The following is a 13,388-nucleotide window of genomic DNA, read 5'->3' as shown; positions in this document are numbered from 1 at the left end:
ATGCTTGCAACACCAGGACCAGACAGCTTCCGTCCGTTTACCCGTGAGTCACTGCAGGCCATCGAGGCCCGAATCGCAGAGGAAAATGCCAGGAAGACTAAGGAAGAGTGGGAGAGAAATACTGATGATGAACCTAAACCAAAACCTAACAGTGACCTGGTGGCAGGGAAGAAACTGCCGTTCATATATGGGGACATTCCCACCGGAATGGTGTCTACGCAACTGGAGGACTTGGACCCATTTTATTGCAATCAGAAAGTACGTTTCGAATTTTCACTCAGTCTAAAAATGATTGTTTGAGTGGAATTTGAGTTGCGTTTGAGATTTGTCGGTCACTATGAATTTTACAGTGCCATTGCAAATTTCACTGTTCATCGTTCGATTAATCATGCACTGATATCCAAAAGGTCATAATAATCAGCTGTCATTAAAGGTCAAAAGATTACGCATTGTCGGTACAATCGGATTTCAGGTTTTGTTAGCAGGCTACGTTGTAAATATGTGACATGTTTAAAGCACACATGACAGCCCCATTACCAAGGCTCCCCAGTCATGTTCAGAAGCATCTCTTATTATGACACTGTGTCTCTGTTTCTCTGTTCTTCCTTTTTAGACCTTTATAGTATTGAACAAAGGGAAGACAATCTTCCGCTTCAGTGCCACTCCTGCCTTGTTCATCTTAAGTCCGTTTAACCCTCTTAGAAGAATATCGGTAAAGATTCTGGTACATTCATATCCTTTCTATATACCCTCAACAACCATGTACACAAGGGGTTGCCCTCCTGTAATTATGCTACAGTTGTTATACTGGTAATCAAGGAACAGTTTGGAAACAGCAAATGTGCACAAAACATAGTAGAAATAATGTTTTAGTTGTATATGTTAAGTGTGAGTTTGCCTTAACGGTGGCCATCACCTTGTTCAGCATGGTAATTATGTGCACGATCCTCACCAACTGTGCATTTATGACCATGCACGAATCACCAGATTGGGCCAGGAATGTAGAGTAAGTATCATAGTTGCTGTTTGGAACGTACAGTATTCATTAGTACTTCAGTTGATTATTTAAGTTTCATGTGAATATGTAGTTTGTCTTTGCTCTAGCTGATATGCTGTGGTTTTGACAGGTACACGTTTACAGGGATATATACATTTGAATCACTAATAAAGATCCTGGCCAGGGGATTTTGCATAGGGAAGTTCACTTTCCTCAGAGACCCGTGGAACTGGCTGGACTCCGTCGTTATTGTAATGGCGTAAGTACACAGAGATTTCCAGGCGTTTGCCCAGTTGAAGCTTCATGTGGATGTTCTGTCTTATTTGCAAACTGACTCTTGCAGTCTGAAAATGATCAGTCCAAAATACCTTTGTTCGCAGTGCTTGCTTCTGACTAGTGCTTATGCGAATGGTGCAAAAGTACATCAGTCCATAAAAGCATGGTCCATATGTTTATTTGCCCTACATCTTTGGCATTATTTTATTTATTACACCTGTCATTGAGCAGGTACTTATCTACTCATAAATGTATACCATACCATTTTACTATAAACCCAACGATGGTCTTAGAAATGCATAATATGAAAAGTCCTCTATAGTAATTGTGGAATTGATCCTGCAGGCTTATAACAAAGTTTATAACACAACTAGCCAATGTATCAGCACCTTCTGCACTTTCAGAGTACTGAGAGCTTTAAAAACAAGGATTTATGTTTCCCGGTAAGCAGTATGAGCACTCATGTGTATGACCTCTGCTTGAACTCTGACCTCCTATTGCACCCTGACCTCTCTGTGTGTTCTGCATATGTCATTCTTTATGTGACCCCCACACCCAACCCTGTTTCAGATATGTGACCGAGTTTATACCGCAGCTGGGCAATCTGTCCGTCCTGAGGGCTTTCAGAGTTCTCCGTGCCCTGAAAACCATATCGGTCATCCCAGGTGAGAGTGATGTTCCACTTACTGACAACACCGCTGTTCCTTTTTTCTTCTTTTGTCATTTTACAACTTAGACAGTAAAAGAGGGAATATAAGCCCAAAGTCGTGTCTAATTCCTCTCTTTTATTCATTCTGTCCCTCTCTTATCGCTGAACATTATAATTCTAGAAACATACTATTTTAGACTTTCTGCTTGAGGCGCTACAAAAAGAATTAAGCATGGCGACATTCCCTCCTCTTTCCTTCCGTGGGCTTGGCGTTACATGTCGGGTCGCAACAGACCTGCATCACTGCAGTTTGTCTCTATTTAGCTGCTAGTGTACAAGAAAATGTTTATTTTCACTGTGATAAAAACTGGATAGCTAATAACCTCATAAACCTGAAGCTGCGATTCCTTCATGCCGCGCACACGAATCCCCAGTCAGTCTTTGATAAATCAGTTGTAGCTGACGTGACTCATTCTAAAAATAACCATTCCAGTCATTGGACTGTCACTGCCTATATAGCAGCTGACAATGGAATGGCTGGAAACTTTCTATAAACGCCCAAAATATTAACCAGCACATCTAATATAGTCAAAGAATAGAGTCATACAGTAACCTAATTAAAGCACCATTCATGGATGGTTTTGCCACATCTTTTGTCAGAAGTACCATTTGGCTGTTTCCTGGTGGTTTTGTCTCTGACTAGTGGTTTGATATTACATTGGCTCACCGGTTCTGCATCATAGATAGCTAGCTTTAGTGCGTGTGTGTACGAGTGAGTGTGTTTTCTGTGGATGTGGTTTTTTTTACTGGAACACACACCCTTTGCTCATATCTCCTCATAAACCAGTTTGCTTCTGATTTCACAATTGTCTTTTTGCTTTTACTGAACACTTCAAGCAGTTCCGACAGCATAATAACGCACAGTAAAGTAACTACCAAAGCACATATCATTTCACTTTATTTAACTGGTTTCCTACTTTATATTCCTTAATTATAAAACTGCTTTTATTCTATTTTCATGTGTTAGTTACTTTTAGGAATGGCAAGGATTGGTATTTTGTTTATTTGTTGAAGAGAAATTCTTTAAATTCAAAAGGCCCATGTACTTTTTTTTTTACTGCCAACCCCAATATATGAGAAGCTGCACTTCTTTAACTCTTGTTTACATTCTTACATTCATTTCATGTTTTAAGATTTTAATAATAAGATTGTTTAATATTTGATACAGGTTTATTATATCATTATCATTTTAATCATTACCATACAGCCCATTGCTATGGCGCAAATCTGTGCTTTGTCTCAAACGTTTTGTGTTGTTTGTAGGCCTGAAGACCATTGTAGGGGCTCTGATCCAGTCAGTGAAAAAGCTTTCAGATGTGATGATACTGACCGTCTTCTGTCTGAGCGTATTTGCCCTGATTGGCCTGCAACTATTCAAGGGGAACCTGAAGCAGAAGTGCATACAGTTGCCACCCAATGGGACCAAGAATGCAAATGGAGACCTAGTTATTAACGGAACTATCATTGAGGATATCGCGCAATTTATCAATGACAGTGAGTGTTAATGAACTACTAGAATTTGTGGCCTGCACACACTTGCACCATTGATTCGATGCACATTCAAATGAATAATCATCAAACCATTCAAGAACTGAGTGGGTTAGAGCAGGCAGACACATGCACAGACTAGAACTGGGAGTCACTAAGCTGAGATTTAATTGTCAGTCCCGTCACCCACTCTGCTGAATCTAACAGCGGATGTTCCCACGAGAGTGCACCTGTTGCCCTCTGTGTAGTGCTCACCACACAAGCATCTTCATCGGGCATTAGCAGGACCTAGTCGTCATATCCCTCAAGGCACAGATTAGCATCAGAGTGTGAGAGCTCTCTGCTGGGGAGGATTTAACATTGATTAGCAGGGGCGTAAAAAGGAGGGGGGGGGTGTATTATTTCTTGGGGGAAGGAGGGGGGTCTCTGACTGTTCTAAACATTACAGGTATTGGAAAGACTTTCAAGTCTGTGGTAGCATAAAAGAAAAAAATGAATGAAAGGAAGAATGAAATAAACAAAAAGAAATCGAAAGAAAACTGGAAGAGGAAGAGGAAGAGGAAGAGGAAGAGGCAAACGCATGTGCGGTCACTGGACACAGAGAGGAGAGAGTGTTAATGAGAAGGAGACGAGTGAGAAGGAGAAATAGGGAGACTCCAGGAGTCAGAGAAGACATTTATCATTGCTCATAGGGGAGGAAATATGATACCCATTAATTATAAGCTACTCTAGCAGGGTACAGAGAAAAGCTTTCATGTACGATTGAACCTCATAGTTAGACAGCAGCTAAACAGGACATGCTATTTGTCTTTATTGTTATTTATCCGTATGTATTATTATTTCTATTACGACACTTATTTCTATTACACTTTTCTAGCCATTTTATTCAGCTTTTGCACTGCAGCCGTTCAGCTGGGGTTGCTTCAGTTCTAACTCTGTAGAAGTTAATTCAGTATATAAAAATATATCTGTCAGATAGAGCAGATACAGGTGGCCCCATGCAGCAAGACACTCTGTATACACTGAGATGCAGCAGCTGAAGATTTATGTATGTATTCAAGTTTATCACATAGTCGAGATGTACATGGTACAGTCCTGTAGTGAAACGCTTGGTTACATGTGAAGTGTAACAATGTGTAAGAATATATATATATATGAGTTATGAGTGCATGACTGTTTGCATATAAAGTGAAAGGCTTTAATTTCCTTTTTTCTGTAGGTTCTGTACATTTTTTTTACATCCAAGGGAAGAAAGACCCTCTGATCTGTGGGAAGAACAGGGACGCAGGGTAAGTGCTCAGCCTCGTTACTGGGAACTCCAGATGGACAGTAATAAGCACTGCAGATGCAAAGCGTCGTCGACACTGTGATGTAATGTGTTGTGCCTCTAATAACACCTACAATTCGAACCAGAGCGGGGCACTTGAAGTTCGTAAGGTCTTGGCATGTGCACAGCTTGCTGGAGCCCACCTGTTTTAGGCGAGGTTTGATTACATAATTGCAAACACAGTCAAACTGATGATATGTCAGTTTCTGCCTCACCTTTACCATGGTCTGCATCATGAGATTAACCCAGGGCCTCTCTTGAAGGGGAAAAGTCTATGCAGTGACATCAAAGAGCAGCTAATGTTGAAGTCATGAGACAGTTCGGTTATTAATTGGCACCTGGTTCACTCCTGCTTCCTTCCGTCCACCATCTCTACGAAACAGACAGGGATCAAAAGGTGAAATGGGTAGTGTTCAGCTGGGTCAGCCGGTACGTGCTCACGGATGTTTGTCACTTGTGCCTGCCCTACTGTGCTCCAGGACGTGCCCGGAGGGGTATTTCTGCCACAAGTACAGCAAAAATCCCAACTATGGCTACACCAGCTTTGACAGCTTTGGATGGGCCTTCCTCTCTCTCTTCCGCCTTATGACTCAAGACAGCTGGGAGAATCTCTACCAGCAGGTCTGTGTCTGTGTGTGTGTGAGTGTGTGTGTCTGTGTGTGTGTGAGTGTGCGTGTGTGTGTGTGTGTGTGTGTGTGTGTGTGTACTTGTGCCCACCTTTTTTGCTTCTTTAAAGATTGAACCTCATAATCTTTAGCCATGACACTGTTGACTGTCCTTAAACGTGCTATGTTTCTCTCCCTCTCTTTGTGTGTGTGTATGGGGGGCATGTGTTTATTTGTGCGAGGAGACTTCTGTGAGGATTAGTGTGATAGGTTCATTTGTTCTCTAATTCTCTCTGTGCTGTGTGTCCAGTGCACCTGTGCCTGAGCCTTTGTTCACCTGACTCAGTGTTTGGCCTGAAGCTTAGTGAAGGCCTTTTGTTTGATTTCACTGGAGTGCAGGGGATGTACAATCTACAAGGCATCTGCTTAATGTATATGGCCCCACAGAAGTCAGTTTGACAAGAAATACATTAATAACAGCTGTGGTTGCAATTTAGACAAAACTAAACATGTACTTGTCTGTGTTTCCTGATGATGTTGAACTTTAATAAAGTAATCATGAGATTCTAGATCCAGCACAGTGCTGCATCCTTTTTGTGCTGTATGAAAACAAAACTAAATTAGTAAATTCTTTCAGAAGAATCAACATTTCTAGAGTACAGCTACAGAGACAGCTGTGATAATTACATTTAAAAACTGTCTGCTTTAATCAGTAGTGAAGATCTTGCTAACGTCTGCCAAACTTCACACCCTTCTCTCCACACCCATGCTGGGTGCTTAAACTACCCTTCTATATTCTACATGCTAACACAAAGATCAATGGTAGGTAGGGATGACTGCCTCCTCATAGAGACGTTTCCTGATTGGCTGATACAGCTGCACCGCATTGAGATGTTTAGCTGTTGAATAGAGATCCCAAGGCCGTAAGGGCTTTTTCCCAGAGCATCATTGTTTGTAGTATATCTAACAGGATGTAAAGACAGTTTAGCTGGAGTGCTCTTAAAATAAATCATACGTGAGATCTCGGCAGTCAGTTAAACCAGCAGAACCCTCTACCACTAGGGCTTTTTACAATGAAAACTAAAAGCCCTCAGAATACACTGGCACTACAGCTCCGTCTCAGTAGTGACGGTGAGCTTGGTTTGCAGACCCTGCGTGCCGCGGGGAAGACCTACATGATCTTCTTCGTGCTGGTGATCTTCCTGGGCTCCTTCTACCTGGTGAACCTGATCCTGGCAGTGGTAGCCATGGCCTACGACAAGCAGAATCAGGCCACTCTGGAGGAGGCGCAGCAAAAAGAGGAGGAGTTCCAGGCCATGCTGGAGCAGCTCAAGAAACAGCAGGCAGAGGTGCAGGTGTGTTCACGTGTATTGATAATCTATAATACTATCAATGCATGGAACTGAGTAGACCAAAATAACTATGATCTACGTTGCTTAACCCCAGTGTCGTGGATCAAAGATTCACACTCTGCACTATGGGTTAGGGCTTATAATCTGGAGTGGGACACTAAGAGATGTTGGGGTGTACAGAATTGCCCCAGTCTCTAAACACTGATTCTTGCCCCTTAGCACAGCACGTAATCTCAGCGTCAGGCTACCGTAAAATCACCTCTTTTATAAACTCGTATCCGAATGAATCCTGCGCTCCTTCCCGACTGGTTCTGCACTGTCCCCTTTCTGTTAGGCGGTGGTGGCCGCATACGAGAGCAGGGATTCCAGCAGGGACATGACGGACACGTGTTCTGAGGCCTCCAGACTCAGCTCCAAAAGCGCCAAAGAGCGGTGCAACCGGAGGAAGAAGAGGAGGCAGAGGGCGGAGGAAGGGGAGAAGGGCGACAGCGAGAAGCTCTGCATCTCCGAGTCGGAGGGCAACGTCAGGCGGCCCAGCATCCAGTTTTCGTTGGACGGAAACCGACTGTCGTACGACAGGACGTATCCATCTCCTCAACAGGTCGGAAGTGTTCTCTGCTGTTCTAGAGCAGATGAAATCGTGAAGCTTTGTTTTCCAACTTTTATCTGACTCTGATCTCTGTCACTGCAATGTTATTTGCTCTAGTTACAAAGCAAAAATAAACAAAGATGTCAGGGTACAGTGGTAGTTAACTTCACTTTTAAAGAGATTTTAGTGCTGGGTGTCTGTTGTATTGATTGATGTTGTCTCCTTTTGGCTACCTCATCTGCTTTGCGCTCATCTCATCTCATCATCTGTCGTCGATAGCATTATTTACAAAATCAGCCGCACTTCCTCACTTCTTTTGATTTATTTAATTGTTTGCATATCGTCATCTGTCATCACCAACATTGTCGGGATCATCCACGTCATTTGTTATATCATATGTCCATTACCACCGTCATGATCCTCCTCTGTTCGTGGCCATCTAGAGTAATGTAAGATCTAAGTGTGAAAACGGTTTCTTTCTCTATAGTCCCTCCTGAGTATCCAGGGCTCAGTCTTCTCCCCATGCCGGAACAGCAGGGCTAGCGTTTTTACCTTCCGTAGCCGCCTGGGATCGGAGAACAGCTTCGCCGATGATGAGCACAGTCCATTCGAGGAGACGTGCAGCCGGCGAGGCTCGCTCTTTCTGCCTCGCCGCTCCGAGCGTCTTTATAGCAATGTCAGTAAAAGCAGCATGACCCAGCGCATTCTCCTGCCAGCGAACGCCAAAGTGCGCTGCTCGGTTGACTGCAATGGCGTAGTGTCACTCGTGGGTCCGAGCTCTCTGCCCAGCTCTCCCGCCGGCCTGGTGTTGCCCGAGGTGACCATAGATCAAGCCGCGACAGACGACAACGTAAGAACTTCACTTGAGGATCTTGTGATGCTTAGCACTCTGCTGTTTTTAAATATTGCACCTTAAAGTAACTGTATCATGCGCATTGTATTACCTTCAAATTCAAAATGTTTGAGAAGCACTTTAGACTTTATTGCTGGATAATATGCAGTCCATAATGTCCATGTTTTTATATGGTTGAATTCCTTAAAAAACAAGCACTACAATATATTATCTAATACCACGAATTATAGAACATCGTTACGGGTTATGATGATCACATTTCTTTTTACTTCTCCTATAATATATGTAATGTTGCATTATTCGGTTAAGGCTGCAGTATAATTGCTTTCTGCGATATCGTCAACATCCAGGAGGACACAGGGGAGGAGTACCGGTTGCGGTATGACTTCCCTCAGGACTCTCCGGGCTTTCTGATTGACCACGTATCCCGAGAGAGAGCCCTGAGTGTGGCCAGTGTCATCACCAACACAATGGAAGGTATGTGCACTCAAAATTCCAGCGACCCACTTTTTTCTGGACCTCTTACGTAAATACAGTCCCATGATTTAGGGCTTGTTATTGTAATGGGGTCCCGAATGATTCCTTCTTGCAGTAAATAACCATTTTATTTCGCTTACTGTAATATTATAACATGATTTTTAACCAGCAACATGCTGTGTCTCAGTGGATTAATATATGTGCTGTGTCCATGAGGAGTCCTATTAATATTTCATCCTCACTGTGACATTAGGATTAATGTCTCATTTAATCCACCTTAATGGCGTCATAGATTATAAATGGCGTTCGGGGTTTTTAATGCGCGTTCTTTAATGTTACAGAGCTTGAGGAATCCAGGCAGAAGTGCCATCCGTGCTGGTATAGGTTTGCACGCACGTTTCTGATCTGGGAATGCAGCCCAGCATGGATGAAGATAAAGAAAGCCGTCCACACATTCGTGACGGATCCCATTGTGGATCTGTCTATTACCATCTGCATTGTAATAAACACATTATTCATGGCTATGGAGTATCATCCCATGGACAAGGATTTCAGTTCCATGCTTTCAGTGGGCAACTATGTAAGAACATTCGAATTCACTTCCAGGTTTTCTAGTGTTCACTGTGTTTGTTGTAGAAACAATTTTGCTTAAACAAAGACTGGAACTACCTGTCCTAGTGAGTATGCTTAATGGAACATTGGTCTTTGCGTTCAGGTTTTCACAGGTATCTTCACAGCTGAGATGATCTTCAAGATCATAGCCTTGGATCCTTATAATTACTTCCAAGTAGGCTGGAATATATTTGATAGCTTCATTGTCAGTCTGAGCCTCATGGAGCTTGGGTTGGCCAACGTATCTGGAATGTCCGTTCTTAGATCGTTCCGGCTGGTAAGGAGATTACTGGCATCGTTCCTAATGCACTTGGCTCAAACGGCAAAAGTTTAATCAGTATCAACACCATAATCATTCTGTGATGACTGTCATCTTATCAACTACCAAAGCCGTTGCATTTCACCGTGACGCGTGAATATTTTGTCGTTTCCATCGTAGCTGAGAGTCTTTAAACTGGCAAAGTCGTGGCCCACTCTAAACATGCTGATCAAGATTATTGGCAACTCACTGGGTGCCCTCAGCAACCTGACGCTCGTCCTGGCCATCATTGTCTTCATCTTCGCTGTGGTGGGCATGCAGCTGTTTGGGAAGAGCTACAAGGAATGTATGCATCCCATTCTGGGCAACCCTCAGCCGCGCTGGCACATGATCGACTTCTTCCACTCCTTCCTGATCGTGTTCCGTGTACTATGTGGCGAGTGGATCGAGACCATGTGGGATTGCATGGAGATCATTCAGAATCAGGCCATGTGCCTCGTGGTGTTCCTCATGATTATGGTGATTGGAAATCTAGTGGTATGCATACGTTTCCTGCACTTCTTCTATTATGATTTTCCTGAATCCGTCTATCCGCATCAGTTTCATAATTGGTCCACTTCTGGGTGCACTTGTAATGAGATTGTACAAGTAAACTAGTCATGCATGCAAAAAAGGGGTTGTGTATAACCAAATTCTCTATGTATAAATGATTTAAATTTCATTGTGTTTTAAACAAGATCTCTTAGTATACCTCCTAAAGCTGTAGTTAACAGGCGACGCTTGTTGTGCTCTGTACCTGCACTGACTTCCCATCTCAACACCTGCAGGTTCTGAACCTCTTCCTGGCCTTGCTGCTCAGCTCTTTCAGCGCGGACAATCTGACAGCCAGCGACGACAACAGCGATAGGAACAACCTGCAGGTGGCCGTGGGCCGCATCCAGAGGGGCTTCTCTTTGGCAATGGCCTGCGTGTGCGGCTTCTTCCGGAGTGCTTGCCTCCGAAGCAGCAGGACGAAGGCGACGGAGGAGGACGGCCTGAGAAACGGCCAGAAGCTACCTGATGGCCTCAACCACATCGCAGTGGAGCTGGTCCAACACCCAGGCGGGGGGGACGAGGCAGCCGGAGCAGTCAGTGACCCAGAGGATTTCACCGCCGACGGCAGCTTGACGGTCACCGTGCCCATCGCTGCTGCTGAGTCAGATGCTGAGGGCCACACAGAGGACTTCAGCAGTTACTCTTCAGACACAGAGGAAGATAAAGAGGTGAGCAGGCTGATTAGATGTTTCATGAAGCTCATGAAGTAGAGGTGTGAAGTGATGATGTAATGGATGCGGTAGGTTTGAGTGATTTAGTCATTCATTAGTAAAAAAAACCGGGATGTGTGTGTTTGTTTATCCTGATTTATGAATTGCATCATTATATAGATATAATCCATTTGGTCTTGGGCTAGGTTATACAGTTCAGACAAACATGTTTCATTGAGTAATTATAGTTTTTCATTCTGTTGCTCAAAAGAAACACTATTCCAGAAAGGCTTGTATGTTCTACATTTTACCCTTTAGCTGGGACTTACAGCTAATTACATTATGTACCATTTAACATTGAGCACATGTGAGCTTGCAGCTGTTGGCTCTCTTTGGAGAACATACTGCTGCGCTTTGTGTTAGATAAAGACGACGGTCTTTGCCAACGGCTGCTCACGCTGCACATGCTTTGAGGTTATAATAATCCAGCATAACAAAACCTAATGAAAATTAAAATAATTGCACTCTATATTTTAGTCAAAAGGCTGGGATGTGTTATTAGCTGGTGTCCTTTTGTATCTGATGCGGAATAACATTTCTTTCCTGCAGACACAGGAAAGCACGATCCTTTCTCTTCTGTCTGTCTCATTCCCTTTAACCTGATTTGGTATTGCAGCCCTTGTTGAGACGCTTTCAAGGGTTTGAGGGAGACTTGTAAGACCTATTTATTATACATACCACCATACCACCCTCACCATGGAGAGTGTGTTTACCATTCATGAGAAAGGCGTATAGCAGAGCTTCATATGGGCATTTTAAATATCTTTGCCTGACTTTGTGTTTATTCTCTTTTACCTTTTATATAAGCAGGGTGAATGTGCTAGATATATTGTTCACTCATTATTTCACGTTTATATATCATGGAAAAAAGGTTTGCAGACTGTTTGGGACTATCTGTATTTCTGATAACAAGCCCTAAAATGTGATATGATAGATATTTATATAGTTATTTAGAGTTATTTAGTCTCTGTGTAGTTCAGAGACATATATAAACTACAGAGATGTATATAGTTATATATGTCTCTATGTAGTTTATAGTTTATTTCATTTAATGACATTTCATGTCGTTTCACATCTTACAATGATATGTTTTCAGTGAACAAATGATTAGAATTTTCAGTGACAATGCTGAGTCAATGCTGGAAATATTGTAGATAATGAAGAAGTAGATAATAACCCCTTCAAAAGGGTCAATTGATAACAGGTATTCAGATCAATCCAGATATAGGTTTGATATGCCTTACCGTATAATAAAATACCCACACAATCCTGTACATACAGCATTATCGTCTGCTAAGTGCAATATGGCTTAATTTAAAAAAAATGACCAGACTTTCTAAAGCTGAAAGAGTTACAGAAGGATTTATAAAGGTTTGAGTCAGTCCACAGAAAGGTGGGTCTTAAAAATGACAGAAATTCCTCCCATAGCTACTCTGCCTATAGGAGTGGGTGTCCTGCAAAGTTGTGTGCAAGGGTATACAACAGAGTCCTTAAGCCTGCATCAGGATGTCCTGGCATTTTGATACCTGATACTTGATCATCAGATATCTAACATATCTACTTCATAATACCTGTTATCATGAATCATAAGAAAAATTACTGAGAAGGGATGGTTTTCATGGGAGGTTACCACAAAGGCTGACATGCTCACCTGTGAGTGACGTGTGCACAGTGCTACGCTGGAGAACAAACTACTTCAGACCACACCCCCATGGTGGCGGGTCTATAATGGTCTGGCTCTGCCTCACTGCCTCGGGGCTTGGATGGCTTGCAGTCATTGACAAAACAATTAATTTCAACTTCTATAGGGAACTCAAAAACAAATTGTGAGGATGTCTGTCTGTAATCTAAAACTCAAAAGAGATTGGCTGATTAAGTATGAATGAGCCAAAGCTTGAATAAATCCAGAACAGAATGGCCCAAGCAGAAGAAATTGTAGATTTGAGAGTCTAAAACATGTGACCTTTAGTGATCTAAAGCATATAAAATATATATTACCATGCAATATCTACAGGAAGCATTTGTATAAAGTTACTGCGAATATAGAAGGTACCAGTAGTACTAATTATTCATACAGCATACGAATAAAATATGCATACTTTTCTGGCAATGATTTTGTTGGTTTAATTCACTTTTTTGAATAAAGATATGGTGCAGTAAACTGCGCTGTGTGTTGAAAAGGAATTTTAAAAAATGTAGTTGTTGTTATGCTGATTATGATGAGAAGAAGGTCATATTACATTTTAAAAGCAATTCACACAGAAACCCAGAAAATCCCAAAGGGTTCAAACTTTGTCTTACAACTGTATATTTCTTTAAACCTATCACGTCTCAAATGAGCAGCATTGCTTATTTCATTGGTGGACGACTATCTGTGTGGTTTGAATTCTTGCTGTTGTTCAGTCAAATCTCAGAGAATGCCGTCTTTATGCACAACATCCTGAAAGAATGGATTTTGCTTTATAATGTCAAAATTCATTAGATAAGACATTGAATGAGTCTCAGAAAGTTCTGATATTTCACATCTCCGTGTTGGAATG

General features: G+C 42.3%; 1 protein-coding gene across 6 annotated transcripts in view; it reads left to right on the top strand.

Moving 5' to 3' along the window:
* The window catches only part of scn1laa (sodium channel, voltage-gated, type I-like, alpha), a 21,032-nt gene continuing 7,644 nt past the window's right edge, over positions 1-13,388 (top strand). Inside the window, exons 1-16 of one of the 6 annotated variants that reach the window (XM_027014776.2) lie at positions 1-258; positions 614-732; positions 917-1,006; positions 1,128-1,256; positions 1,844-1,938; positions 3,246-3,476; positions 4,690-4,759; positions 5,277-5,418; positions 6,551-6,757; positions 7,089-7,355; positions 7,831-8,178; positions 8,562-8,673; positions 9,015-9,253; positions 9,389-9,562; positions 9,725-10,081; positions 10,372-10,806. In XM_027014776.2, coding sequence (XP_026870577.2) covers positions 1-258; positions 614-732; positions 917-1,006; positions 1,128-1,256; positions 1,844-1,938; positions 3,246-3,476; positions 4,690-4,759; positions 5,277-5,418; positions 6,551-6,757; positions 7,089-7,355; positions 7,831-8,178; positions 8,562-8,673; positions 9,015-9,253; positions 9,389-9,562; positions 9,725-10,081; positions 10,372-10,806 — 3,273 coding nt within the window. Of the gene's footprint in view, positions 259-613; positions 733-916; positions 1,007-1,127; positions 1,257-1,843; positions 1,939-3,245; positions 3,483-4,659; positions 4,760-5,276; positions 5,419-6,550; positions 6,770-7,088; positions 7,356-7,830; positions 8,218-8,549; positions 8,674-9,014; positions 9,254-9,388; positions 9,563-9,724; positions 10,082-10,371; positions 10,807-13,388 lie in introns of all 6 variants that reach the window. The other 5 variants (XM_027014775.2, XM_027014778.2, XM_027014774.2 and 2 more) reach the window with 5 other exon arrangements.

Source organism: Electrophorus electricus, chromosome 2, assembly GCF_013358815.1.
Source record: "Electrophorus electricus isolate fEleEle1 chromosome 2, fEleEle1.pri, whole genome shotgun sequence".
NCBI classification, from domain to species: domain Eukaryota; kingdom Metazoa; phylum Chordata; class Actinopteri; order Gymnotiformes; family Gymnotidae; genus Electrophorus; species Electrophorus electricus.
This window is presented reverse-complemented; position numbering and strand designations above follow the sequence as displayed.